The following is a 26,494-nucleotide window of genomic DNA, read 5'->3' on the forward strand; positions in this document are numbered from 1 at the left end:
ATTCTCCCTGTCTCCTCAGTCTGTATGGAGGCAGTGGTACCTGTCCTCATGGCACACTGGAACACACACACCTGTGATATTTTTACAATTATTTGCAAAATAATTGTACTTATTTAACTTACCCCATTAGAAACCTCAGGGCCAGGTCTGTATTGTTCTGTATTTTATTCCCACACGTTAGCAAGTGCCTGGCACATAGCAGAAATTCGGTAGACATTTACTGAGTAAATGATAGATGAATAATTAATTTTGAGTGAGAAGCCAATATTAGGTATTAAGGCAAGCACAGCCATGTGTCTCTGAGAGGCACTGCTCTGGGCTGGTGAATTCCCACAGAACTGTGCTGTGTAATGTGATAGCCATTAGCCACATGCGGCTATTTAAATTATTGAAATTAATTAAAATTAAATAAAATAAGATACTCCACCCCTCGGTCACACTGGCCACATTTCAAGTGGCTAGTGGCTATCCCATCGGGCAGTGCAGACATAGAACATTTCCATTATCATAGAAAGTTCTATTGGAAGGGCTGCCGTAGAGTTCACAAGAGTTCTGAAGAACTCTTCTCTCTTCCTCTCTTTCTCTTTTGCTCTTGCTCTCGATCTTTCTCTCTGTCTCTCTCCCCACCCCTACACCAAAAAGACAGGGATAGTTGTCTTATTATTAGTGACTTAAGTGATGCTTTTGAACAAGAAGATGCTGGGTACTTTTGGTGACTAGTACCATCCCACTTTTTTTCTTCTAAATTCCCAAGCTATTGTTTACTAGAACACTCTTTTATTCTTGTTTCTACTAAAACTGAATGCTACTTGGGTGGAAAGCCTAATTGCTTTCTTTTCTAGGTCCTGAAACCCTTTGCTAATGTTTCTGTCTGAGAGTTCCCGAAGTCAGGGTTCTAGGAGAGTTTGGCATGTCTGAACAGCTGAACCCTGAAATAATGGAGTAGGTCAGGTGGGGGGTGGGAGCAGGGCATCCTGTCAATGAAAGAGCTCCCTTCTCCGCACACATGGCTGGTTAATTGGTCATTCTGGGAAAGGATGGATGGGGAGGGGGGCTTCTGAGAATCGCCGGTGACAGTTAAGTGGCCTTTTGTTGATGTCCTCTGCTGAACAACTTTGTTGGATTTTAGTCTCTGCTTTTCCTTGGCCTCCTGTGGATTTTCTGTTAGATTCATTTACCATTCAGGCATCATCTTTCACTCTCCCCTTCCAATATGACTGCTTTGTGTGCTGGCCTCGGCTTTATTCCCGCTCTTCCCTGACCATAAAGGGGGCTGTGTGGGGCTTCGGCAGGACCGAGAAATTGACTCTGCCGTCTGTCGAGAACCATGATGATTGCAGTGACCTTGGTGTCTAGCAGAAAATGCACTACCTGTGCCGGCCTAGCAGCGACCGGCTGAAGACAGAGGAAAGGGAGTCTTTCCCGAATTCCTTCTCATGCTATGTGCCTATTTGCTTGGTTCCCCTCTCCGTTCCCTTCTGTCCCCCTCCTCCCCACTGCCATTGGAGCCCTGACCTAAGTAAGGTTCAGCTGTGACTAAGCGTTAATGCTCGGAAATAATGATACATTCTATTTTGCAGGCCTGGCCAAGCCAGTTCACCCAAGCTGTCTCATCTAATACCCCCCCCCCCCCCAGACCCCTGTGAGGTAGGGAGGGGAGGTATTATTAACCCCATTTTCCTGATGAGCAAACTGAGATTTAGAGAGATTAGGATAGTTGCTCTTGGTCTTTTAGATAGGAAGTGAGCACGTGGTCTCTGTCTCTAAACCCAGCCTTCTTTCCACGGCATCCACACCCTTATGTGTGAGGAGGACGTGGCCCCGGGGGAAGTGTGAGTGGATGGGGAGGGCGAAGGAGAGCCAAAAAGAAAAGAGTTCAATGAGGAGGGAGGAAAGGAGTGATTTCCTTGGGCCTCTAGCTGTTCTCATCTTTCTCAGAAATGGAGGATTTGATGTTCCCCAGAGGCTGGCCCAGCAAACCTCCAGGGAGGAAAGAAAGCCAGGAGCCTCGTCTTCCTCTTTCCCTCTTTCCTCTTCCCAGGAGGGGATTTGCCTAGCAGTGGGGAGGGGTGGCCCCAGCTCTCCCCAGGCCCTTCGTGTCGAGTCACACGCTGGGTCTCCCCAGAGAGAACCTAACGCCTGTTCTCAGGCCGGGCCTGCCGGCCTTTAGGTGCTGCATTGCCTTGAGGCCTGGGCCATGCCTGGGCACGAGGAAGGCCCCTGAAGCTCGCCTGAGGGAAGAAGCATGCAGGGCGCCCCTGGAGGAGGCCCGGGCCCTGGCCCATCCCCTGTGGACAGGTGGATGCTCGTGGTCTTCAGCTTTATTATGGCAACGGCTTTGGGCCAAATGAATTTCACAGGGTGAGTGGTTGCTCCACTGGGGGTGTGTGTGTGTGTGTGTGTGGCAGCTGTTGAGAGCTTGGGGACCAGGTGTGTGTGTGTGGGGAGAGGGAGGTGACTGCCCCACTGGGACCTGGCCAAGGCGGAGGGAGTCGGCACCTCGGTTCCCATTCAGGTCGGTCATCTCCCATGCCTGTGCTCAAGGGTGGGACAAGCGGCTGTATTATTGTCCCTCCCCACACTAGTTCTTCATCTGCGGCCCATGGGGAAGCTTTCAGGGCTTCCTGAACCCCCTGATTCTTGGTTATAGGTGAAGTTGTTGGCATATCTACTTTTTTTTTTTTTTTTTTTCCTGGCGCGGGGGGAAAGTTTTATAACTTTTCTCTGGTTCTTAAGGAAGTTAGTAACCGCCAGAAGACTATGTCTCCCTACCCTAGAGACGCAGTATTGTCCTCCTGCAACTAAGGAGACGCGTTAGTGTCTTACACCAGGCCCTCTAGGGACCTGTTTCTCAGCCTCCCAAAGCTCATGGCGGGTGACTACCCCATGGCATCCCCAGTATGGTGATCAGAGAGGGGGTCAGAGAGGGGCTTTGTCCTCCCCGCTATCAGAGCCAGCCAGGGAGGGAGACGGTGCCCTCCCAGACGGCAGACCCCGGAGGCCACAGGCAGGCTGCTGTCGTACCGCCTCGCAGTCCCTCCAGCGGGGTGGGAAGGGGCTCACCTTCCTCCCATAAGGTAGTGTCAGGCTGATCCTCCCTTCTGTGTCCTCGGGCTCTTGAGAGAAGGCCAGAGAGGGCCCAAGGTTTGGGCAGACCAAGGCCCTGGGCCCTTGTGTGAAGAGCCCTTGGGGCCACAGTTGGTCTCCCCTGCCCCCCTGGATCTATTCCTTCCTCCCCTTCATTCCTTCTGTTCTCCATCCTCCTCCATTCCCCTGTAGAGCCTTTCCGGCTCTTCCTCCCTCTGTCCTGGCGCTGGGCTCATCTGTCTACAGCCTGTCCTCAGGCTGGAGCGGCCCCTATCCCAGGCTGAAGGACTCCCCGCTATCAGAGGGGCGTGTGCTTCCCAGAGCTACGTGTACTTCTACTCTGGGTCCTCTAGCCTCCAGCCTTTCTGCCAGGGGCCCTAGGCCTGGTGTCTTCTCACGCAGCCGCCTCCAAGCAGCCCAGCCTTCCAGGAGGCCCTCTCCGCAGCTCCCTCTGTCTTCCCTCTGTCTTTCCAGAGACCAGGTTCTTCGAGTCCTGGCTAAAAATGAGAAGCAGCTTTCAGTTCTCAGGGATCTGGACGGCCTGAAGCCCCAGAAGGTGAGGACTCCTCAGGCTGTACTCTCTCAGAGTGGCTTTGCCCCTTCAGCCCCCCTCCTGCTCCCCACACCCCAAGCCTGCCTGCCAAACAGCTCCGCCAAAGAGCACAACACTGTGGAAAATCAAATTCTCTTCAGGAAAGGTTGGGAACACTCGCCCAGAAGGTTGGGTGGTCCTTCTTGGCTTTCTCCTCTGTCCTAGATGGGGGGCTGTAGGGCAGACCCATCGGGGGCCACTTTGCAAGGGACTGGAACATCCTGAAGCCACAGAGGAAGCAATAGGTCCCTGGGTGGGCTGCCATGCCGAGTGTAGCCTGGACACATCTTTCCCAACTGAAATGGCTTTAGCTTGGCAAACCTGTGTTTTATTTGGGTTCGTCCCTGTCAGGCTGAGCATTTGTTTCCGAGAATATTGTCCTCTGCAAGTACTCCACCATGGAAAACATTTTCTTCAACCGTTAGGTTAGAAGGGTTATGTTGGAGGCCTCTTGAAACAACCAGATATTTCTGGGGGTAGCCCGGAGCCCTTGTCCGGAGCCTTTGTTTGCGTACCTCTCTCTCCCCCAGGACTTTAGAACAGCTCTCTCTGTTTTATAAATTGGGAAAGAGGCGTCGCATTCAAATGACGTGGGAATCCGGATCGGGTGCTCCTCACCTCTCCTGGACTTAGGGGCAGTGAGGCCTTCCTCTTCTGACCAGGGTTCTTGTCCATATTCATGTCCCACACAACGAGCTGTCTCGCTCTTGGCAACTGTGTGGGGCTCTTGGGGTTCAGGTGAAGTTGCAGTGTGTGGGTGAGGCTGAGAGAGGAGGCGGGGCTGGGAATTACAGAGGGAGGCTCAGTTTGGGGGGTTTGTTTGCTCCCATCTTTCCGCTAGGCCTTAGGAACTGGGGCCCTTTTAACCGTGTAAGAGAAAGCGACCACCTGGCTACTTAAGGTGCCTACCGAATCGTGAATAAGGACATGCGAGAAACATGTCTGTTCTCCTTTCCTCTCCTTTCCTTTGTGACCAAGGTGGACTTCTGGCGTAGCCCAGCCAAGCCCAGCCTCCCTGTGGATATGAGAGTTCCTTTCTCAGAACTGAAAGACATCAAATCTTACTTGGAGTCTCATGGCCTTGCCTACAGCATCATGATAAAGGACATCCAGGTGAGGTCCTGCCCCAGGGCTGCGGCTAGGGCCCCACCTTCCACATGGCTTTCTGGTTTGGGCCCGACGAGGAGGAAAACAAACCGGGGCTAACAGTGGACATCTTGTTTCTAGAGTTCCATCTGCGTTCTTGTGAACTGGCTGTGGAAGGAATGAACTCTCACACTTCTCAGAGAATATTTAAATCTAGGACAGAGTCCACGCGGCGGGGCGGGGTGGGGGGTTCTCTTAGTGTGGGAATGGCAGTCACTTGCCGGTGAGTCCTCTTGGGGAGGAATTAGCCGCTCGCAGCCGAGGAGGAGAGTTGGGGGGAGGAAGGCAGGAAGGAGGAAGTAGCTCAGGTCTTTCCTAGGCACAAGGAGTAGGCAGCACTGGACGGCTCTCTTGGCCTTTCTGACCGTCCCTCCTGTCCTGGTGGTGTCTCAGCCATCCAATACCAGAGAGTCCCTTCACTCCAGACAAGCGGCAAGAGGTGAATGAGACTAACTGTGGGCCCGCTGTGGCCTCCCTCCCAAAGCCAGTACCGAAAGGCTCTCAGTCCCGGACACTTCTCCCAGGCAGGGTGCTCCCAGGGGGGCCGCAGACCTGGCCTCGGGGAGGGCAGAGGGAGCCTTCCTCAGGGCCATGCCAACTCCCCACCCCCACCGCTCCGCACACCTGACAGTGTCTTTTCTGGACATCATGGCATTTTGTTTCCACTCTTCTGTCTTCAAGGCTCTCCCAGGGAGCCTCCTTCTTCAAGCAGATCTTGTGGGCACCATGTGCTGGTTAGGCCTCCCCAGCTGCCCCCCTCTGCCGTTGGGTACCTGTAGGAGCGTAGCCACCTAGATTCTCCCCCGGCCCCGCTGTGCTGCAGCTACTCTCTGAGGGCTCCCAGTGTGGGAACAGTCTCCGGGCGCCCACACTTGACACCCGTGCCGAGGGATAAGAGCCCTGGGGGCATTCCTTTCCCATGTGAGCCCGGGGGCTGGGTCCCTTAGGTCCGTTCAGAAACCTTGATCCCCCCACGTGCTGGTTGCTCAGCGTGCAGGGCTGGGCTCTTTCTCTAATTCCCCATGAAACAAAATGGGGACACTCCCGCAGATAAGACAGGGTACCACATCGAAAGAAACAGCACTCGATTCTCATTTTTAGCCCAAGCCTGAATTTTGAAGTTTGCATTTCCCTGCTTCTGCTGGGCCCTGGAAACCCCCGCAGCATTTGGCAAGCAGATATGAAGAGGTCTCTCAAAATTTTCTGTTGATTTCTGCACATCAGGAAGGGCCCCAGAGGCACTCTGAGCCTGTCCACGGGCTCCTTTGGAGCTGTCGTCCTCGTTCTCCTCAGCCTGTCCTCTCTTGTGCTCCCCTGGCCTGGAATCCCTGGGGGTGGGGGGCCGGGTCTTAGTGAGATGCCCCAGACTCCCAGCCCTCATCCAGCCAGATCCAGCCAGGCGGGATTTACACCAACGACTCGCTCTCTCTGTGCTGCATCAAGCTCTGATTGTCACACTTAAGATCCCATTTTGGCTTCGAGGGAGCTGGGGGCCGGTAGCTTTGGGGTGGGGGAGGCTGCTGTGTTGAGTTTGATTTGTGGTGATGAGGGGGGGAGGGCGTCCAGGAGGAGAAAAGCTCAGAGGCGCTAACGGGAGGGGAAGGCTTTGCACCCCTCAGGTTGCTGGCTTCCAGCCTCATGTTGCAGTGATTGGCTCACAGGCCGAATTTCTTCCAAATCTTCCAGACCTTCTCAGCGACAGTGTCTGGCCTAGTGTCCCTTGCACGGTGGGCCCTCAACTGTCGCAACAGTTACTCTGTTGGCAGGTTCAGGAAGAGCTATGCCAGACAAAGACCTTGCTGTTATGTTGTTGGTCTTTGTCTCCAGAGCCCCCCGACCCCCAAGCCCCTCAAGGTCCAGGATCATGCCCCTTGTCTATCTTTATATCCTAGCGCATGCTGTCGCACCTGCCGCTCGGCTGGGGCTTAATAAATGTTAGATGAACTAACGGATTCGAGAAAAGGAAAGAAGTGCAGTTGTGTTTGCTGGATAGTACCAGACTGAGAGGGATAGGGAAAAAACCTGGGTGTGGGCTTTTGCTTTGGCCAACGGCACTGGAGATTTTTGAAAAAGAGAAGAGGCCCTCCATCCCCCCAACCCACCCCCTGCCTCCGAGCTGTGATCATGGGGCTGCTTGAGGTAGAAGAGTTGGGTGCATTCATTCCACCCACAGATACAGAGACACCTACTGTGTGCAAGGTGCGGGAAATACAAAGAGAAGAGCTCTGGTCCTGTATCGTGAGGGGCGCTGGGGTCATGGGGGTGGGGAGCCGAGGGGAGTAAATCAGTGATTACAATGGAGTGGATGAGTGTGCTGATGGAGTGCAGCAGGTTGCTATGGGAGCGAGGACAAGAGTCTGGGCTCTCAGAAGGCAGTAATTACGGTGCGGGTGCTGTGCGACTGAAGAGCAGGCGAGGGGGGACCGGCAGGGGAAGGGGGCCCCCGATTGGCGATGAGGCCCAACCAGATCACAAAGGGCATCCTCTGCTAGGTGAAGAGGTTGAGATTTTATCCCGAAAATAAAAAATTGTGGGGGAGCCATTGGAGGGCTCTGACATGATCAGATTTGCATTTAAGAGAAATCCCTCTGACAGTGGCAATGTTGAGTTGGGGACAGGAGCTGGGAGACACTGACAGGAAGGAGGGCGCTGAAGAAATTGCAGTGGGCCAGGCAAGAAATTATCTGATTCCGAGTGAGCTCTATTTGCATTTAATTTTTCTTCACCTCCCCCTTTTTTTTCAGCCCTTTGGTTTGGTGTAGTTTTCTTTTTTTTTTTTTTCCTCTAGGATGAGTCACCATGGAAAAGCTTCACTTGAGCAATCAGCTCTGTGGATTTTAATGGCTTTTTTCTGATTACAAAATTAATAAATATTCATGTTAGATAATTTGGAAAATAGGGGAAAGCACAAAGGAGAAAACAAAAACCGCCAGTTCTCTGAGCCTCTAGAGCAAAACACAGTTTAGCGTAAATATTGCTTGGCCCATCGCCCCTCCCCCCCCAAACTGGATCATTCTCATTAGCATACAGATATTGAGTTATTTCTTTTGCCCTAAAAAAATCCACCCTTGATCCTTCCTTTCCACCCACCTCCAGCTATGAGCCCATTGCTTTGCTTCCCCATACAGCAGAGCTCCTGGAAACGTGGACTGTCCTGCCGTCTCCACCCTTCTCCTTGCGCGGACTGTCCACCCCTCACGTCACCAAAACTGTGTTGTCACCAAAACGGTGTCCTCGCCCACAGCATCTAGGTTCAACTCAGGGGTTGACTTGGAGTGCCCATTGTTCCTTCCACTTTCAACACAACTGGTCACTCTCTCCTCTTTTGAAAATGTCCTGTCTGGGCTTCCAGGATACTACGCTCTCCTGGATTATCGCATCTTACTGGCTGGCAGCCCCCCTGCACGCTGTTTTCCTAGTTCCCAGCTCTGTCCTTCGACTGCTCCTCTATCCCTTCATCCAGGGTCATGGTGTTGAATACCGTCAGCTCCCTCAATATTCCCATACTGAGCTCCAGCCAGACTCCCACCTCCAGCCTGAACCCCGGACTCCTACATGCTACCACCTCCTGCCTCATGGCCGTCTCGAACTTCACTGTTCCGAAGTGAATACCGTCTCCCACCCAACCCACTCCTCCACAGCCTTCTCCATCTCAGGAAATGGCAATACCATCCTTCTGCTCACTCAGACAAGAAGCCTGCAGTCATCCTTCACTCCTCTCTTCCATCCCACTTTCATTTCGCCAGCAAATCCCATCAGTTCTCCCTCTAAAATGTATCTTACCTTTCTAGGTTGCCACCCAGGGCCAGCACACCTGTTGGCCCCACACCTGGATTATTCCAAGAGTTTTCTACTTCTCTTCCCAACTCCACCCTTGCCTCCTTGTTGCCTGTCTCAAAACAGATCCTTTAAAATCATTAGTATTATATATTATATTCAGTTATGTCACATCTCTGCCTAAAACCTCTAATGAGGGCTGCTTGGGTGGCTCAGTGGGTTAAGGCCTCTGCCTTCGGCTTAGGTCATGATCTCAGGGTCCTGGGATCAAGCCCCACATTGGGCTCTCTGCTCAGCAAGGACCCTGCTTCCTTCTCTCTCTCTGCTTGCCTCTCTACCTGCTTATGATCTCTGTCAAATAAATAAATAAAATATGAAAAAAAGAAAAACCTCTAATGACTTCCCAATTCAGAGATTCAGAGTAAAAGCCACAGTTATGGTTATAAGGTGCCACATCACCTATGCCCCACCCCCACATCACTGACTACTCTCCCCTTGCTCACTCTGCTCCAGATACCTGGACCTCCTTAATGTTCCTCAAACTTGCCTGATCCATTCCTGCCTCAGCGTCCTTGACTTGATTTGTACCTCAGGGCCTTTGCACTTCCTAGTCCTTATGACTGGAATGCTGTTTCTGCAGGTATCTGCAAGACCTCTTCCCTCATTGCTTTAAAAACCTTGTTCATAGGCCCCTTTTCAACTTATTGAAGTTGTACTCTTCTCCTACATTTTCCAGCTCCCTCCCTTCTTCCACGGCACCACTTTTCTCCTCTGCACCTACCACCTTCTAACATCCTATCTAACTTATGTAATTATGCTGTTTATAATTTATGTAATTATTCTGTCTCCCCTACCAGACTGTAAGCTCCATGAAGGCAGGCAGTTTTGTTTCGTTGGCTGCCATACCTAGTTCCTAGTGCGTGCTCCACAAACACTTGTTCATTGAAAAGAAGAGATTAAAAAGTGGCCATGACTGTGGCTGGGGTGGGCTTGGGAGGCAGCTCTTCAAAGGAGAGGAGGCTGGACAGGAAGGAGCAGGAGAAGGCAAGGGAGGAAAGGAGCAGCTGTGGGCAAGGGACTGATGGAGAGGCAGAGTCCGGCTGCTCCAAGGGGGCAGGGAGAGAAGGCCTGACCCTTCTGTTGGTCCTGGGAGGAGGGTTGTTGCTGACTGACCGTTAACGGCCATCTGTCATCCAAGTCCTCCAGATACCACTTCTCTTTGGAGGAATCCAGGTTTCCTGGTCATGTCTGGTAAATGACTGTTCCATCACAGAGTCCTGGAGTCACCCCAAGAGTGACTATTGCCCTGCCATCCTCCTCCGGCTCTCCTCAGAGCTGCATGCTAGGCAGCGTTTCAAGTACTTTACACGTATTAACCCTTCTGATCCTCATGAGAACAGCTTAAAGACTGTGCTCAAGTGTGTGATAACATGACCCCCATTTTATGAAGGCACAGAGAGATTAATGCTTTGGTAACCTGAGGCACAGAGCGATGAGCGACCTGCTCGTCAGTGATGGCATCAGGATTCAACCTGGGACAGCCTGGCTCCAGGCCCCGTCCTCTCTCTGCCCTTGTGCCATCTGCTTCCTCAGCAGTTGCCATTGTTGTTGGTGTGGGTGGATTTAACTTTGTCTTTTGGGCAGTGGGGCCACCGTTCAGCCTTGACCTCGGAGGGGGTCCATTCCGGGAACCCCCGATCTGTAGTCACCACCATGGAGATGCGGACTGCAGTTGCCCCCACCATGAGGCTGCCTGGAAGAGGCCAGGGGCATATGAGGAGAGGTGATTGCTGTTGTCACAGAATGGGGGTGCCTGGGGGTGGGGTGGGGTGTGAGATGCTCCCCATCCGCCTCATTTGGATGGGGAGCATCCAATTTGCTCCCCAATTTGCGTCTGGTTGGAGTTTGGCTGCCGAGTGCTGGTTCCCTTCAGGCATCAACTTCACCTTTCCGGGGCCTTCCTCAGCCTCTTGCCCTCCTCCATCCTGGAGGTGCTGTTCTCTGCTCGATGTTCTCATCCTTCCTTAACCCTGTCATAAATTAATTCACACCAAGGTATTACTTTCCTTGTCAGGTTATGGCTTCCAGGGAGGCAAATGGCTTACTTCTGAGCTGTTTCTTTTTTTCTGTGAGAAGCCTGACAGGGCTGTAATTAGGCTTCCCTGAGCCTGTGGCAAGACTGCGTTCTTGGTTCTCCCATCTCCTTCCCTCGGCCCCATGAAGGGAGCAAACATCTGTGTGGTTTTCAAGCCAGGGGAGATTAGTGTTCTTGGAATTGGGGCCCAGCTGCGAGGGCTGAGCATTCCCAATTTGTAAGCGGGTGTCGTCTCCATTCACAAGCCTGTGAGGGTGTTTGGAAAGTTATTTGCAGTTCGAGGCGATTTTCCATTTGCCCCCAAGCTGTTCTGTGGAACAAAGAACAGTCTCAAGGGAGCTGTGTTCCTGTGGGCGTCCCTGGGTCTGTAGGCAGAGCCGGGTCCTCTGCTCCTATCTTCCCAGTTTCTCCTCCCCGTCCTCCATCTTCACCCACTGCCTCAGGCCCTCCTCCAATTCCCTAGGCCGTCGGATGTACGGACCCTTCACTCCACTGGGGCCAGAGTGGGGCGTCCGGGTCCACCAGGTCAGCCCGCCTGCCCCCCTGCAGCTGCTCTCCACAGCTGGTCAGGCCCGGCCCAGAACAACGGGCACACGTCGGTCATGGTGGTGGGCTGCTGAGATTTCTGGGTTTCCTGGGAGAAGACAAGTCCCTTTTGTTAGAGCTTCCCAGGGGGACGCCTGTGCCAGCGAGGACCAAGGCTCGTCCCTCCTTCCTTCACCCCACCAGCAATCCCAGCTTTGCCCCAGTGGGACTGTCCCCAACCCACCCCATTGCGCCAGAAAACGTTGCAATCACCATTGCCTAACATGCAGTCGGTGCTCAAAAAGAAAAGAAAATGAGGCCCAGGCCTTGATCCCCAGTCCCACTTTTGAATCTGTGAACTTGAGGGTTGTGAGCAACTGGCGGGGGGCAGCGGGGGTGAGGGCGTGCGGGTGGTGGTCACAGGGCGGTGGCCTCTGTCTGCAGCAGGGATGGTGGTCCTACCTCTCTTCCAACCACCCCCCACCCCCGCACTGAAGAGTCCATGGTTGCTCCTTTATTTGAGTCACAGGGGCTTTTATTTTTGTTTTAGTATTATTTATTCATTGAGAAGATTATACGCATTTTAGTATAAGCACGTTGCCAAAATGTAAAAATGGAGAAAATTTTAAAATGGCTTAAAATAATAATCTTTCTATTCTAACAGGAATTGTTAACATTTTGGTCATTTTTTGACATTTTAGTATCATGTTTTCCCATACTCGGGGTATTGCTTTCTTTTATTTTAAAACACCCTTTAATTGCAAGAATAGTATGATGGAATTTTTGCCCGTTGTTAACATTTTACACATTTGCTCTCTCTGTATGTACACACACATACACACACACAGATAAGTATAAAGTTGACCCTTAAACAACATGGACTTGAACTGTGTGGCTATACATGGATTTTTAAAAATTAATACAGTTTGATGCTGTAAATGTATTTTTCTTCCTTATGATTTTCTAATTTTTAAAAGATTTTTATTTATTTTGAGAGAGCGAGAGAGTGAGGGAGCAAGCAGAAGTGGAGGCAGAGACAGGGAGAGGGAGAATCTTAAGCAGACTCCATTCTGAGCATGGAGCCCAACAAGGGGCTCAGTCTCATGACCCTGAGATCATGACCTTGAGCTGAAATCAAGAGTTGGGTGCTGAATGGACTGAGCCACCCAGGTGCCCCTCCTTGTGATTTTCTTAAAACATTTTCTTTTCTCTAGCTTGTTTTACTGTAAGTGTATAATACATATAACATAAAAAATACGTATTAATTGTCTGTTTATATTACTGGTAAGGTTTCTCGTCAACAGTAGGCTATTAGTAGTTAAGATTCTGGGAAGTCAAAGTTACATGTAGATTTTCAGCTGTGTGGGGGTTGACCAACTGTAGATATGCATATCTATGTGTGTGCATATATATATATGTCTATCACATATATTATAAATAATATATAGACATATATAGACATATACATATATAAATATATGTATATATTTTGATACATAATATATAAATAATATATATAAATATATTATAAATAATATATGTGTTTATTATTCTTATTAGACTTTCATTTTGATATCTAGACAACCTAAGGGAACCCAAGGCTAGGAATAAGATATCTGGGTTCTTATCTCACCTCTGCCCTTTGTTGGCTTTGCCATTGAGTCCCTTCACTCCCCCAATCTGCTTTATCTCCTTAACACGAATAGTTACTTCTTCTTACCCTGTCATTTGTCATGTACTGGGTCAGCTGAGCTAGGGAGAATAAGGATGTCTGGTAAGCTGAAAGGTTGCTCTGGCCTGAAGCAAAGTATCATCGAGACTTATTGGGTCCCAGGGCTCAAACCAGGGTGACTTTGGGGTGAGGTCTTCACCCTTCATAGCAGAGGGGCCCAGGCACTTCCCATGCTGCAAGTCAGTGTAGAATCCTGGGATGTCTCTCTCCTTGGTTGCCAATGTAAGGGTAGAGCTTGGGGTGAAGGGCAGCTGCCCTCCTCACTGAGTCCCATGCTGGGAAAAGTGTCCCAGAACGATGTGGGAGGGCAACCCAATCCAGCTATGTGCCCTCCTTGTGGTCAGTGGAAAGTACTATATGAGGACTGAATGCCAACTCCCAGTGATACCCAAGGACATTGCTTTTGGCTGACCCATGCTTGTATTTAAGAGGCAGTTAAGATGGTGAGTAAAAGACTATTGACACATTAAATTTCTAATTATTTGGACCCGCTTAATCCATAGCTGGATTTCCAAATGGGCTGGACATCAATTATTTAGGCTATTCCCTGTGGGTAAGAGGGGCTATTGTGGGTCAGAGGAGACCAGGGGTCCAGGGGTCCAGGGTACATGCTTCAGCTTGAACCTTGACTCAGCAGTGCCTCTAGAGGACAAAAACGACGTTGGCAATAGATGAGGAGCACTTTTCTAAAACACTTTCATATCCATGATTACATTTTATCTATGTGATGATGGGCAAGTCAGGTGTTACTGTCCCAAAGTTCATGCTGATGAAACTAAGGCCAAGGCCCCGCAGCAAGTTGGTGGCATTTGCTCACCCTGTGCTCCCTTGGGAAATGGCAGCATGAACACTGGCTGGCCCAGCAGAGTCACCTCATAACTGGCATCTTCTCCCGTTGTGCAGTTCACGCTCACAGTGGCTCACTCTCCTGTGTCAGTGCTGTCTTTGCACCCAGCCAGCTGAGGTAGGGCTGGGAAGGCAGGCCTGGCCCAGCCCTCCCCTTCCCTTCCAGCATGTGTGCGTGTCTCCTAGGTGCTGCTGGATAAGGAGAGAGAAGCCATGGCCAAGTCCCGCCGGTTGGAGCGTAGCACGAGCAGCTTCAGCTACTCCTCCTACCACACCCTGGAGGAGGTGGGTCTGCCCAGCCGACTCCGGGCTCTGTTGCCCTTTGGGCTCTCCGGATCTCCAGACTCGGGCAGGGACTAATGAAGGACTCTGACATCTGTGGGAGAGTGTGAGCCGACACTAGGGGAGGGCAGCGCAGACACTGGGGGAAGGCCTGTCAGGAAGACAGCTTCAAAGAGGTCCAGAAGCCAGGATTCAGAGAGAACTGGGGCTCAACAGTACCGCCCAGGGCAGCTATGGGGCAGAGTAATGGGTCGAGGAGGCAGGACGCTGAAGTCGAGATGCGTCACTGGCCCCGGGGAAGAGCTGGGGGAAGGAGGGGGCCGTCTCAGTAGCCAACACTGTTTCAATACTGATTCAGGGGGGTCTCGACCTTCCCACAGCATTTCTGGTGTCAAGGGGCCCCAGCTGTGGGTACTAGGGTGTAAAGGGGCAGGAGGCAAGGAACGTTGGAGAGCCATTTTATAGAGTAGAACAGAGAGTTGCTTCAGTTGAGAAAATTCCTGATCCCAGTGACAGCCAGCTAGGGCAGGCATGACCGATTGTGGCTTATGTATAAAGGAGAACGTAGAGACGCCCAGTCCAGATAGAAACTCAAGGCACAGGCCCCATTTTCAGTTAAAGGCTGGGATGACAGGGTACTGTCCACCTTGTGATTATCATTTCTTTCCCCGTTTCACATGGCCTGGAATAGAAGATCCATTTTTCCCATATATTTGGTAATTCAATTATATACATTGAAAGAGGAAGGGAAGGGATTAATACGGCCTGTCAGTATTTATTGGGATCAGAGATAAATAACTCTGCCTTCAGAGGGCTTAGCATCTAAAAGGGCCGAGAAGGCCCCAACAGCACAGCAGGGTCTGCGGGGTCTGTCAGATGGACTCGGTGGGCCAAGAGAATGGAAGCAAGAAACACTCCCTGCCGGAGAGAGACTTAGGGGCCGAGCCTGGGGGCTGAGTGGGTGAACACGTGCAACACACTTAGCTCTGCGTGTGGTGTGTGGCCTTCGGGTCCAGGCTGACTGCAGCTCGTTGCCGTAGGCCTAGTGGGTGTCTTTGATTTGTGGAGTTCTCCATCTGTGTTCTCCTAGATCCTCAAGGGGGGTGGGAAAGCGTTCAGGAGGGTGGCATGGGGGAGACGCCGGGGTTCGCCCCTCCTTGCCTAAGAGCCCGTCTGATATCTGTCGTTCCTTTCAGATCTATAACTGGATGGACAACTTTGTAACCGAGTATTCAGATATTGTCTCAAAAATTCAGATTGGCCACAGTTTTGAAAATCGGTCCATTCTTGTCCTGAAGGTAAAAGCTGGCGGTGTTGACCACTAGACTCTACAGTGAGTGCCTCTGGCATAAGACTGAACTCCTGTGGGGTCATGGCGGGGGTGGCAATTTTAAGGACAGAGAAGATGTGTGTGCTCTTGCCCAGAGGTGACCCGCAGCACAGAGGTTGTGGTGTTCAGGGACCCACCCTTATAGATATGGGCAGGTGACAGTGCAATGACCCGACATGTCCTCAGGAAGTAGGTGGGAGGGTTGCTAAAGAGAGGGAACTGCAAGATGGCAGTCGTCATGCTGGTCTTGGGATGTGAGTGTGGAGAAGCCGGCTTTCCCCCTAGTCCCTTGGTTGCCTCATCTGTTAAATGGGAAGAGAGGTAAATAGAGGCCTCATTTCCAAATGATCGAGGCCTTCTGGCTCAGGCAACCCCTCAGATAGGACTGAGTCTGTGGGGAGACCTCCCGACCTTTCCCAGGGGCCACCGGAAACAGAGTTTGAGCAAAGTTGGCAGCAGCAATGCCCTTGGTCATGAATGAGGCAGGATAGGTAGGAACACGGAACCCACCCAGAAACAATTCTTAGCATGTGCCCTAAAGGGCACTCGGGAGTGTGGATCACACAGGGCCCCTGACATCCAGCTCTCGGAGAAGACGAACGCTGTTGCTCTCAACCTTGCCCTGGGGGACTCTTCCAAAGGACCAGGTGTCCTCCTTTCCCATAGGACATGACCTCCTCTGTCCCTGCCTTGATTTCCCTGGGGGCTGTGCAGGTTCTCTCTTTAATGTTGTCTAAGACCTTGCTCCTCAAAGTGTGGTCCTGGTACCTGCCTGCAGCAGCGTCCCTAGGAGCTTGTCAGAAATGCCCACCCCTGGACCCTTCCTCACACCTACCAACCAAGCATCTGCATGTTAGGGAGATCCTGGGGGATTCACATGCCCTTGAAAGGTCAAGAAACACCAGTCTAAGGTACTTTCAGGCCCGAGAAGTTCTGTGCTTCTGGCTGGACCACCCCGCTCCCCATGTGCATGTGCCCCACAACGTCATCAGGGCCCACACACGCGCGCCCTTTGTGGACTCAGGCACAAATACCTGCGCATAGAGTCCCCCTCTTGGGCCCAGAGGGGCCACCCCAGGTGGTGCGGAGACATCTGGGGTCTCCTTCTGGGAGCCTAGGGACAGCCCTGCAGCTGTCTCAGTTCACGCTTGTTTGGGGCCTGGTGCTTTTTACCCAGTTCAGCACTGGAGGTTCTCAGCGCCGGGCCATCTGGATCGACACTGGAATCCACTCCCGGGAGTGGATCACGCATGCCACTGGCATCTGGATGGCCAAGAAGGTCAGCGTGGAATGGGGGTGGGGCAGGGCTGGGTGTCACCCACCCCTGACTGTTTCAGGGTGTCACCAGCTGAAAATTTATACTGAGTTTGTTTAAACTCAGGGGCTCTCTCCCCTCCTGTCCTTTGGAACAGCTGCCGTGTGCTCTGCCCGTCGGCAGCCCAGCACCCACATCCATCCTTTGCCTTCTAGTTGTTTAAAATCCAAGCCTTTAGTTCTGCACCAAGAATGCATCTGATGGCTTGAGGCCGCCCCTGGCCGGGCCACCTTAGAGGAGAGCCGGCAGCGCCTCCCATCCCTGCCCGTCCCCACTCTGCCCTTGCTTGCAGATTGTCAGTGACTATGGCAAAGACCGCACCCTGACAAACATACTGAACGCCATGGACATCTTCATGGAGATTGTCACCAACCCTGATGGGTTTGCCTTTACCCACAGCATGGTGAGGGCATTTGGGAAGGAGAGGGACCGGGGTCAGCTCTGGGGCGGATGCAGGAAAGGTTGCTGAGGCTTTGGGAAGGTTCCCTGGGGGCCGGCCCCTTAGAGGCTCATGGCAGAGAGTCTCACGAAGGCAGGCGGGTGACTCGGGAGCTGCGGCTTCGGACCTTGCCAGTCCACCCCTGCCCTGCTGCCCAGGAAGGCCACTGCTGCCAGCCTGTGCCTGTCCTCCGGCCTCCCCCTGCCAGGGGATCTGCAGTCCTGCCCCAGCCTCATCCATCCTGCCCTAGAGAGTCCTTCCTTTTGCCCCTCTCTGTCCCCCCAGACCTGCCTTCCTAGGACAGGATGTCAGAGGCTCCCATCCCTGGAAAAGGGGTGAATGTCACCTGCCATGGGCTTTTTCAGAACCGCCTGTGGCGGAAGAACAAGTCCACCAGACCTGGAATGTTCTGCATCGGTGTGGATCTTAACAGGAACTGGAAGTCGGGCTTTGGAGGTATGGCAGTCCGCTGGACCTGGGGCCGGGCTGGAGGAGTACTGGGGCCTTGGCACGTCTCCCACACAGTCAGGTTACATGGATGCATACTGTGGAGGTGGTGTAGTTAGCTAATGCAAGTGAGTCATGGCCAGGGACGTGCCTAGGATTGGCAGAGCGGTATGGGGAGATGTTGCACGTCTGTGGATGTACACGTATGCGCAGGCTCCTTGGGAGACGCGGGAACAGCTCCTTGTATGCAGGACTAACTCCAGGAATTATACCTTAAGTACAGTGGGGGAAGGTACAAGAGAGTCTCCAGGTTGTACCTTCAAGAGGTACAAGATGGTCTTGCTGCTTGCTCAAAACTCAGTTTATATGCCCACCCCCCAATCTCTCTAGCCCACCCTTGTAGGGAGCCCACCAAAAGAAAAGGTCTTCAAACGCGTTTCCTGAGAGCCACGATCTGAAATTTGCCCTTTGGGGAGGCCAGAACAATGGTTTTAATGATAGAATAAGTCAATTTCTTATCATCAACTCTGATTTGAGCCTGGTTTTTATTTTTTATTCAGTTGCTTTGTAATCCTGGCTGCGTGGGCTGGTGTATGTCTGCAGGGTCATACTGTTCTAGGCAGAGCTGGGCAGCTTCTTCCCAAGTTCCTTGTTGTTCTTCTCAATGATCTCCCTTACCGTACCAGTAGCGTAGGGACTAGACGGGGAAACTGAGGCCTCCAGAAAACCTAGACACCCTTATGTGGACCTTGGGAATGCAGGAATCTGATGGGTGGGATGCTGGGCCTGGCCAAGACAAGTTGCACAGGCGCAGTCTTCATGCTCCAGATGCAACACCCACTATACTGGACTGGGGTGGGGGGTTCGGAGTTTGGCTTCAAGGAGACAGTGCCTTTGCTGTTGAAAAGGAGATTCCACAGATGGGTGGCCAAACCAATGAGATCGAACATTCTAGATCTGCCCATCACTTTGGAAATCTGGCTTCCTTCCGTTTGTTCTCGTTGAAAAATCAGCACTGAAGCATCCCGAGTGAGGCTCTCAGCCCGTGGTGTGTGGGCTGTCTGAGAATCTGGCACTGTGTGTGTAGCTGCTTGTGTAAGGGAACACAACCGTGTAAAAATGGGTGTTTTCACCTCCAAATGACCACACACTTGCTCCGAGTGGGCATCCAGGTGGGCCCCTCGGAACCGGCTGAAGCAAGTGCCCGTGTGCCCCAGGATAAACCGGCTAGCAGCAAGACAAATGATCTCTTAAAGAAAATAACATTTGTGTGTTTCTCCACAGGGGGCAGGAAGGGGGGCCAGTCTGTATATACACAATATAAAAAAATGTATGGGGGGAGAAAAGAAAGCCCAGAGGGGACAAAAAGCTCCCATAATCCCACTACGCTTTTAATAATTTACCATGTCCTTTCAGAGATGTCCCCTTGCTACAGATTACATTTTCAGAGAAGGAAAAATAAATAGCTAATGACTCCATTAGCAGGTACTTGTGACACAGGCAGGCTCAGAGGACTTGGACTGTGAACGTCAGAAAGAGGCAGGCAGCTAATTCCCATTTGGTCCAGGGAAGATTAGTTTATGCTGCTTAGCTCAAACCAGAACTAATGGCCTGAAGTGTTTCTCCATATTTGGGCAAAGCCACCTGGTTGTTGGCAGGGGAACCGCTTTCTGTGCGTGGGCTGCGAACGCAGACAAAGCTCTCAGCCCCCACCCCCCCAACCCGGCTCTGCTCATCTGTTGCTGTTTGTCATTCATCAAGGGGAGCAGGTGCAGAAACTCCCGGCAGACACAACAAACAGGGCCACTGTCCAGCCTGTGGGGCTGCTCCTCACCCTTGCTTCCTGCAGACACATCCCCTTCTCACCCGGGTCCCCACCGCAGGCGGGACCCTGCAGACCAAGGGGGGGACGCTCTCTCCCCAGTGACGGAACCGCCTCTGGGCCTGCCTGTGGACAGAAATAGTGTGTGCTGGGGTTGGTGACTCAGGCGGGAAGATTTTGTTTATGGTTTTATCATTGCCTTAATTTAATTGCTGCATAATGAGTCATCTGTAGACCGTCCCTCCCACTCAGGCTGCCCTCACCTGCACTCCTGGGGAGGACTGATTTGCTGCAACCCTAGTGCAGCATCTCAACAGGTCCCTGGCCCAGTCCCCCCAGCCCTCCAGCCAGTGCACTGCCCTAAGGGTCTAGGGGACAGCTCTGGCATCCCCAGGTGGCTTCAGAAGTTGGGGTGACCCCTGACCTCGCCTCAGGTTTGTGTGCAATCATTTCAGGGAGGAGTGAGAGGAGGAACTGGGATGGCTCTTTCCAAACATGTTCCTAACCCACAAATCTTGACCAGCCCACAATCCAACCCTCTATGACATGGCCCTTGGGGAGGGGAAGGAGACACAAGAAGAGGGTAAGAGGAAGAAAAGAGACAGAGAGCAGAGAATCTAGGAGATGGGAACCAATTAAATTTGTGAACAAAATAGAAACTCAGCTCCTCTCCCCCAGCTGAAGTCCCCAAGAAGAATTGTCAAAGGCTCTTTACATCGGTGGCTCCCAGACTGGCCTCAGGCAGGGATCTAGTCTCTGTTTTTCTGGCCCCAAGTCCATGTTGATCCTGAGGTTGTGATTGTGGCAAAGCTTGAACAGATACTAAGTCTGAGCACTCAGCTGAGCCAAGACTTCGGCACGGCAGGGGAGAGTCGGCAGAGAAGGGTCAGCTCAAAGGGGTCGAGGCTCATCGGGGAAGCCAGGGTTGTAGACCTCGAGTTTCCGCTGAAGGCTGTCCCACTTTTCTAATGGAACCATCAGGGCTGAAGCATAGGACAGGCTGAGAGAGCTCTCTACAAGGCCGGCAGCATGGCTGAGTCCTCGTGTGAATTCATCCCTCTGATGTGTTAGACTAGGGTGTGCCCCAGTGATTAAAAACCCACCCGAATCTCAGGGACTCAACACAGTAGAAGTTAATTTTTTGGGCACAAAAGTCCGACGTGGGTGGGTAGGTGAGTCTCCTTGGCAGCTTTCTCCTGACTTTGACAAAGGGACCCAGGATGCTTCCTCAATCTAGAGTCCTTTGCTTGCAGCCACATAGACAGAAGAGACTGTGGAGGAGCCATGCCTGCCCTTAAGAGCCTCAAACTACAAGTGACTCATCGTTATTGCTCACATTCTCATTGGTCCGAAGTCGTCACGGGGCCTCAACCAAACTGCAAAGGACTATGGGAGACGTAGAGGAATACCTGGATACTTTGGGAGCATTAGGCGTCTTTCCCAAACCTGGGAATTCAAACTCTCTGGACGGTTTTATTTTTCTTCCAGGAAATGGTTCTAATAACAACCCCTGCTCTGAGACTTACCGTGGGCCCTCCCCTCAGTCGGAGCCAGAGGTGGCAGCCATAGTGAACTTCATCACCACCCACGGGAACGTCAAGGCTCTGATCTCCATTCACAGCTACTCTCAGATGCTCATGTACCCTTATGGCCACTCTTTGGAACCCGTTCCAAACCAGGAGGAGTTGGTGAGATTGGCGGCTCGGGGCTTTGGGGGAGGCGTCAGGAAGACCTCCCCAGAGGTTCAGGCCCTCACTCCAAAACCGGGGTCTGGACCCATCGACCCCATGGTAGGGAGGAGGGGGAGAGCTTGTTCTCACATGTGGTTGAGTTCAAAGCCAAACGGGCTGTGCTCCCTTCTTATGAGAGTCACCTATTCATTCAGCTTCCGGGACCCCCTCAATTCTTGTGTCTCAGCAGCTGGTGAGGGTGTGGGGGTGTGGGGAGCCCCAGCCTCTCATCCTCTGGCTGCAATCCCACAGTACCAGCTCGCCAAGGACGCGGTGAAGGCCCTGTATGAGGTCCATGGGATCGAGTACATTTTTGGCAGCATCAGCGCCACGCTCTGTGAGTGGGCCACAGCTGGAGGCCCCTCATTCCCCTGGGGTGGGGCAGGTGCAGGCTGGCAGCTGACGGGCAGGGCTGTGCCCAGAGCAGCGCCGTCGGCCTAATTGGGTTGGGTCAGAGCTGATGTCTGAGTCTGAATGGAGGGGTGAGTGCTGGTCTTTCTTTGCAGCACTAGTTAATGACCGGCTTACTGTGATGTTCCTTGAAGGAGCAGATCTTAAGCTCGGTGGTCTCCAGGAGCTCTCTTCTTGCTGGCACAGGGGATGGGGAGGGTGGGCAGGGCATGGGGCAGGTAGAGGCTGGGGTCAGGAAGCGCAGTGTTGTCTGGGGTGAGTTGGGGTTTGGCCGCCAGGGCCCACTTGTGGCTCAGACAACCTCTGCACCTTCGGGCCACACCCTGTTCTTCCTGCTGGGGGCATCTCTTTGCCCTTCTGTGTCCAGATGTGGCCAGCGGGATCACTGTGGACTGGGCCTACGACAGTGGCATCAAGTACGCCTTCACCTTCGAGCTCCGGGACACGGGGCGCTACGGCTTCCTGCTGCCGGCCTCCCAGATCGTCCCCACGGCCCAGGAGACGTGGCTGGCACTCCGGACCATCATGGAGCACGCCCTGCAGCACCCCTACTAGCAACAGCGCTGAGGGCAGAGCAGGAGCACGCACTCCCTTCCCCAAGGCTGGGGCTCCTCCTGAACCCCAAGTGATCGATCCATAGTCCTCCCCACACCCTTACCCTTACCCCTTAGGCAATAAATAACAGGTTTGAACAGGCTGGGTGGCCTCTGGCACTGGCCACCACCCACTTTGGGCTCAGCACTGAGAAGGGGCCAGGGGCAGCTTGGAATGCCTCTTTGCTCTTTAGGAATCCGGGAGGATCCGGGGGCTAGCAGACCTCCTATTCCTTCCCCTGAGTGCTCTCCAGGCCCAGAACACATAACCCACTCTCTGGGAGCTACTGGTATACACATTGTCCCCTTGGTGTCTACACTCTGAGATGAGGGCACAATGTTTCCCCCGAAGGAGTGGGTCTGCGGTGGCGGCATCTCGGGCGCCCTGAGGGAAAGGTGGGTACAGACAAGCAGCTTCCTCCTCCTCCTCACCTGTAGTCACCAAGCTCTAGTCAGGCCCTGAGCAGGCCGGACATTTACCAAGCAAGCACTTTATTTAAGGATGAGAAAGGGATGATGTTCTGAGATACAACTGAGGGGCCCCCTACCCCCATCCCGAGGCTTCCTGATAGTTTTTGCCTTCCTCCACCACCGGGGAGCAGGGAGAGTGGGTCCCTTTGTCCTGCCCTCAGGGGAAGGCAGGTCCTCTGAAGAAGCAAGAGTTTCACCAGAGAGCTGAAAGGGTCTCTGTGAGTCTGAGGCAGAAAACAAGACTTTCATTGGCAAGGGCCAGAATTTTGTTGTTCTTGTTGCAAAAGAAAAGGATTGTGGGACCCGTGATTTGGTCCCCGCAGGTCACAGAACACAGGGTTTTACTATAAATCACAGATATAGAAGGAAGCAGGGGAAAACAAGAACAAGTCCCCATTTCTACCCACCCTGTAAAAGAAGCCAGAGGTCGAATCAGTGGGAGGCAGGGATCCGCGGGGATCTAAACTCTAGGTAAGGCCCATGGCCAATATGGTGGCCGAGGCGCAGATTAACAAGGAGTGAACTGGGGGTCTAGACAGGTGATTAAAGTACACTCATGGGTGTGCCCATATGGCGGGGTACACCTGAGCAGTGCAGCTCTCGGGAGCTCCGAGTAAAGAAATGGTGAGGAGGCCTAGGGTTGAGGCAAGAAGGCTGAGCCCAAGGACCATGCAGCCAGTGACCACGGAGGCACCACGGCCAGGGGAGGCCTGTGCCCAGAGAAGCTGTGCCATGAGGAGACCTGAGGAAGTCAGGGTAAAGAACATCCGAAGAACCCAGATCCTCTCTAGGGCAAGAGCCAACAACAGAGGAGGAGAGTGTCCTGATTCGGGCTGCATTTCCTTACGAGGGGAAGTGGAAGTGATTTGAGCAAGCTAGAACCTCCAGGTTGAAGTTTTCTGCTCTTAGAGGAAATATGATGCCATGGGCTGAGTTAGTATAAGCTATAGACAAATAAAGCAAGTTACACCTTTGCACACTAGAGTCTGTGATTATAACTTTTGTACCCTCTGCTCAAATATTTTCATTTCATCCTCTTGGGGAGACTATTACTGGTATTCGTAAGCTTGTATTTCAGATGAGGAACACATGGTCACAATTTGGAGAGGTTTTAAAGACCACACGGGGCCACATGCATGGGAAGTGGTTGAGGGAGATTTGAACTTGGGTGTGTCTAACTCCAAAATCACTCTGTCATCATTTGTCCAAGTGCGACATGTAACCGCACCTGTAGCAGAGTCCATGGGGAGTCTTTGAATGTTATGGTAGTCGGGTTCCATTCCCAGATTGTAACGGAATCTTTGGGGTGTACCCCACGAATCTGTATGTTTACTATCTGCCCCAGAAGTTGTGAGGTTCCTTAAAGGCTCCTGAAGTTGTGAGGTTCCTTAAAGGCTGAGAACCACCTGCTCTCCTGTCTCCCAGAAAAACACATTTGAGTCTTCCTGGGGACCTTGGGGCTCAGCATCTCTACCCTCTGCTATTATCCATTAGGTCTGAAGGTGGTTACAGCAGTGGGAGGCTGGTCATTCTTCCCAAGGGGCTGCCTTGGCCTTCATCTAAAGTAATGTGGTTGGAGGCCACAGGTATCAATACAAATTCTGGAAATACAAATTCTCAGGCCACCCCAGACCTCCTGAACCCACATCTCTGGTGATGGAGCCCAGGTGATGCTGCAAAAGCACTGCCCTAGAAGCAGGAGTAGCTGGACCCTGATGGGTTTCTCAGTAACAACAGTGAAAATAATAAGCTTTCCTAACACTCGCTTTGTGCCAGGCATGGCTGCAAGTGCATTACAGGGTTCAACACATTTCCTCCTCTCAGCTCTAAGAATTAGGACTCTTACTGCCTTGATTTTCAGATAAAGAAGCTCAGGCTCAGGATAGTAGCTAAGGGGCATCCAGCTAACTGAGTGGCAGTGCGTCATGCCCAGAGCCCCTTAGGACTAAGGGCCAGGAACTTGTTCTCACAGCCATGTTGACAAGACTTGTGTGCAGCCAATAGACTCAGGAAATTTGGAGCTGAAACTGCTTTACAGAAGGGGGTTGTCTTGAAAGGCAGCTTTTTCTTTAAAATCCTTCAGAGACTCAACTCCCCCTGCCCCATCCCTACCCTGCCACTGCCCAAGATGCTACATGGCTGGCCCTGGGGACCTCTCCTAATTTGGCTGAACACCTTGCTCATCAGCCCCAACCTCACCAGCCTCCTCTCAGTTCTTTCTCAGCTGGAAGCATTTACACACGATGCTCCTTCTTTTCTGGAACATTCTCTCCTCTCTTCCTCCATATGGCCCACTTTTTAAATTTCTCTCTCTCTTCAATATAATTTCCTCACCAGTCCTCCTAGAACCACCCATTAGAAGTGGATCTATTATCCTCTTTTACAAGGCTTTAGTGTATTTCCGGGATTACAATGATAATTGACTTCTGTGTTGTTTTGTCTCTGCCACTAGTTTGGCTGCTCCCATGAAGGTAGGGACCATGTTTGGGTTATTCAGCCTCACTCAGCTCCTGTCGGGTGCACAACAGAAACTCAGTATTTGTGGAGTGTTTCTCCTCCTGGGCCTTTTATAGATTCTTTCTTCGGTTTAGCATCAGGTGACGGAAGCCCACTTTTCTGTGGCTTAATCAGATGGGGGTTTTATTTTTTTCACACACTGAGTCGCATGCAGTGGGCAGACCCGCCCACCTGACTGAATGTGACTTGATGCACTGGAGACCCAGGACCCTCTGGCCTGCTCCGTTTGGCTACCCTGCCGTCACTTTGACGCCATCCTGGGACCGTATTTCAGGCAGGAAGGGCCGGGGCCAGAAATGGGGAGTCCCCGGCCAAGCTGGTCCATCCACGGACTTCCACGACACTCTGTGTCAGGCGCTCACAGAAGCTGGAAAAGCACCTTACAGCCGAGCACTGTGCTGCCCCAAATAAAATTAGAGTCCTGTTGGTAGGAGAACAGGGAGAATGGGTAGGGAAGGATGACCAGCAGTCTCCTGAAGCTGCTCTGAAGGGAGAGAAGGTCTGAAGGGGTCTCCGAGTCAGTTTCTTTGCTCTAGTTAAACAAGTGACTGACTTAACATCAAGCCAGAGAACTTTCCAGGGCCCTTTAAGCTTCCGGCCAAACCCCTCATCTGGGGTCTCCGGATCATTGAACTTCTGTGAGGCCCTCCATGAACCTAACGGCTGAGAGGAGACTAAAGCCAGGGGTCTTTCTCCTCTGACTGAGGGGCTCTCCTCAGCAAGACCAGGAAAGTGGTGGCTAGAGGGGTTTAAGTGTGTCCAATAAAAGCTCAAGCCTTAAACATGCAAGTTTTAGAGATACGACAGAATCATCTCTTTCTCGTAAAATCTGAACTTTTTTTTCTTTTTTTGTTTTTCATTTCTTAGGTATATAATGCTAAACAGGAGTTCAGTTTTTCTACATTCTGCTTGGGTTGGGTTTTTTTTTTTTTTTTTTCCTTTCCCTTTCCAACAAACTGCTCTTTTTAGGTATGTTTTTTCATCCTTTTCACCAGTAAAATTTATGAGCATTTATTTAAAAGAAAAAAAAACATTGGAAAAACTGAAGAGAGAAAGAGTGATTATACATATGGAAAGCTATAAAGAGCCACAGTGAATGTGTTGCGGTTATTGCTTTCTTAAAAAAACAAGCCAGGCGGGCGGTTTGGAACCTGAAAGAGTCCTGTGTGAGGGCAGGCGGGCGGCAGAGGCTGAGAGTGATGGACGCGCGGCCGGGGGCCAGGGAGTCCAGTGAGGAGCCGTTAGCTGCCTCCACCCCAGCCCCCCCTCCCTCCTGCGTCTCCCCTCTGACCGCCCCAGACAGGCCCGGAGAGAAAATGACTTTACCGAAAACATAA

The 26,494-nt window shown here is 52.1% G+C and overlaps 1 protein-coding gene across 1 annotated transcript; it reads left to right on the forward strand.

Moving 5' to 3' along the window:
* The first annotated feature begins 563 nt into the window (after window positions 1–563).
* Window positions 564–23,590, forward strand: CPA5 (carboxypeptidase A5). Its single transcript, XM_059171869.1, has 12 exons — window positions 564–1,647; window positions 2,150–2,361; window positions 3,562–3,643; window positions 4,658–4,792; window positions 13,987–14,085; window positions 15,279–15,380; window positions 16,590–16,691; window positions 17,020–17,130; window positions 17,532–17,622; window positions 20,924–21,123; window positions 21,418–21,502; window positions 21,944–23,590. Exons 2-12 carry the CDS (start codon window positions 2,246–2,248, stop codon window positions 22,129–22,131), a joined length of 1,311 nt encoding a protein of 436 aa, XP_059027852.1. The 5' UTR covers window positions 564–1,647; window positions 2,150–2,245; the 3' UTR covers window positions 22,132–23,590.
* The last annotated feature ends 2,904 nt before the right edge of the window (window positions 23,591–26,494 follow it).

Source organism: Mustela lutreola, chromosome 4 (genome assembly GCF_030435805.1).
Source record: "Mustela lutreola isolate mMusLut2 chromosome 4, mMusLut2.pri, whole genome shotgun sequence".
In the NCBI taxonomy this organism is placed as follows: Eukaryota; Metazoa; Chordata; class Mammalia; order Carnivora; family Mustelidae; genus Mustela; species Mustela lutreola.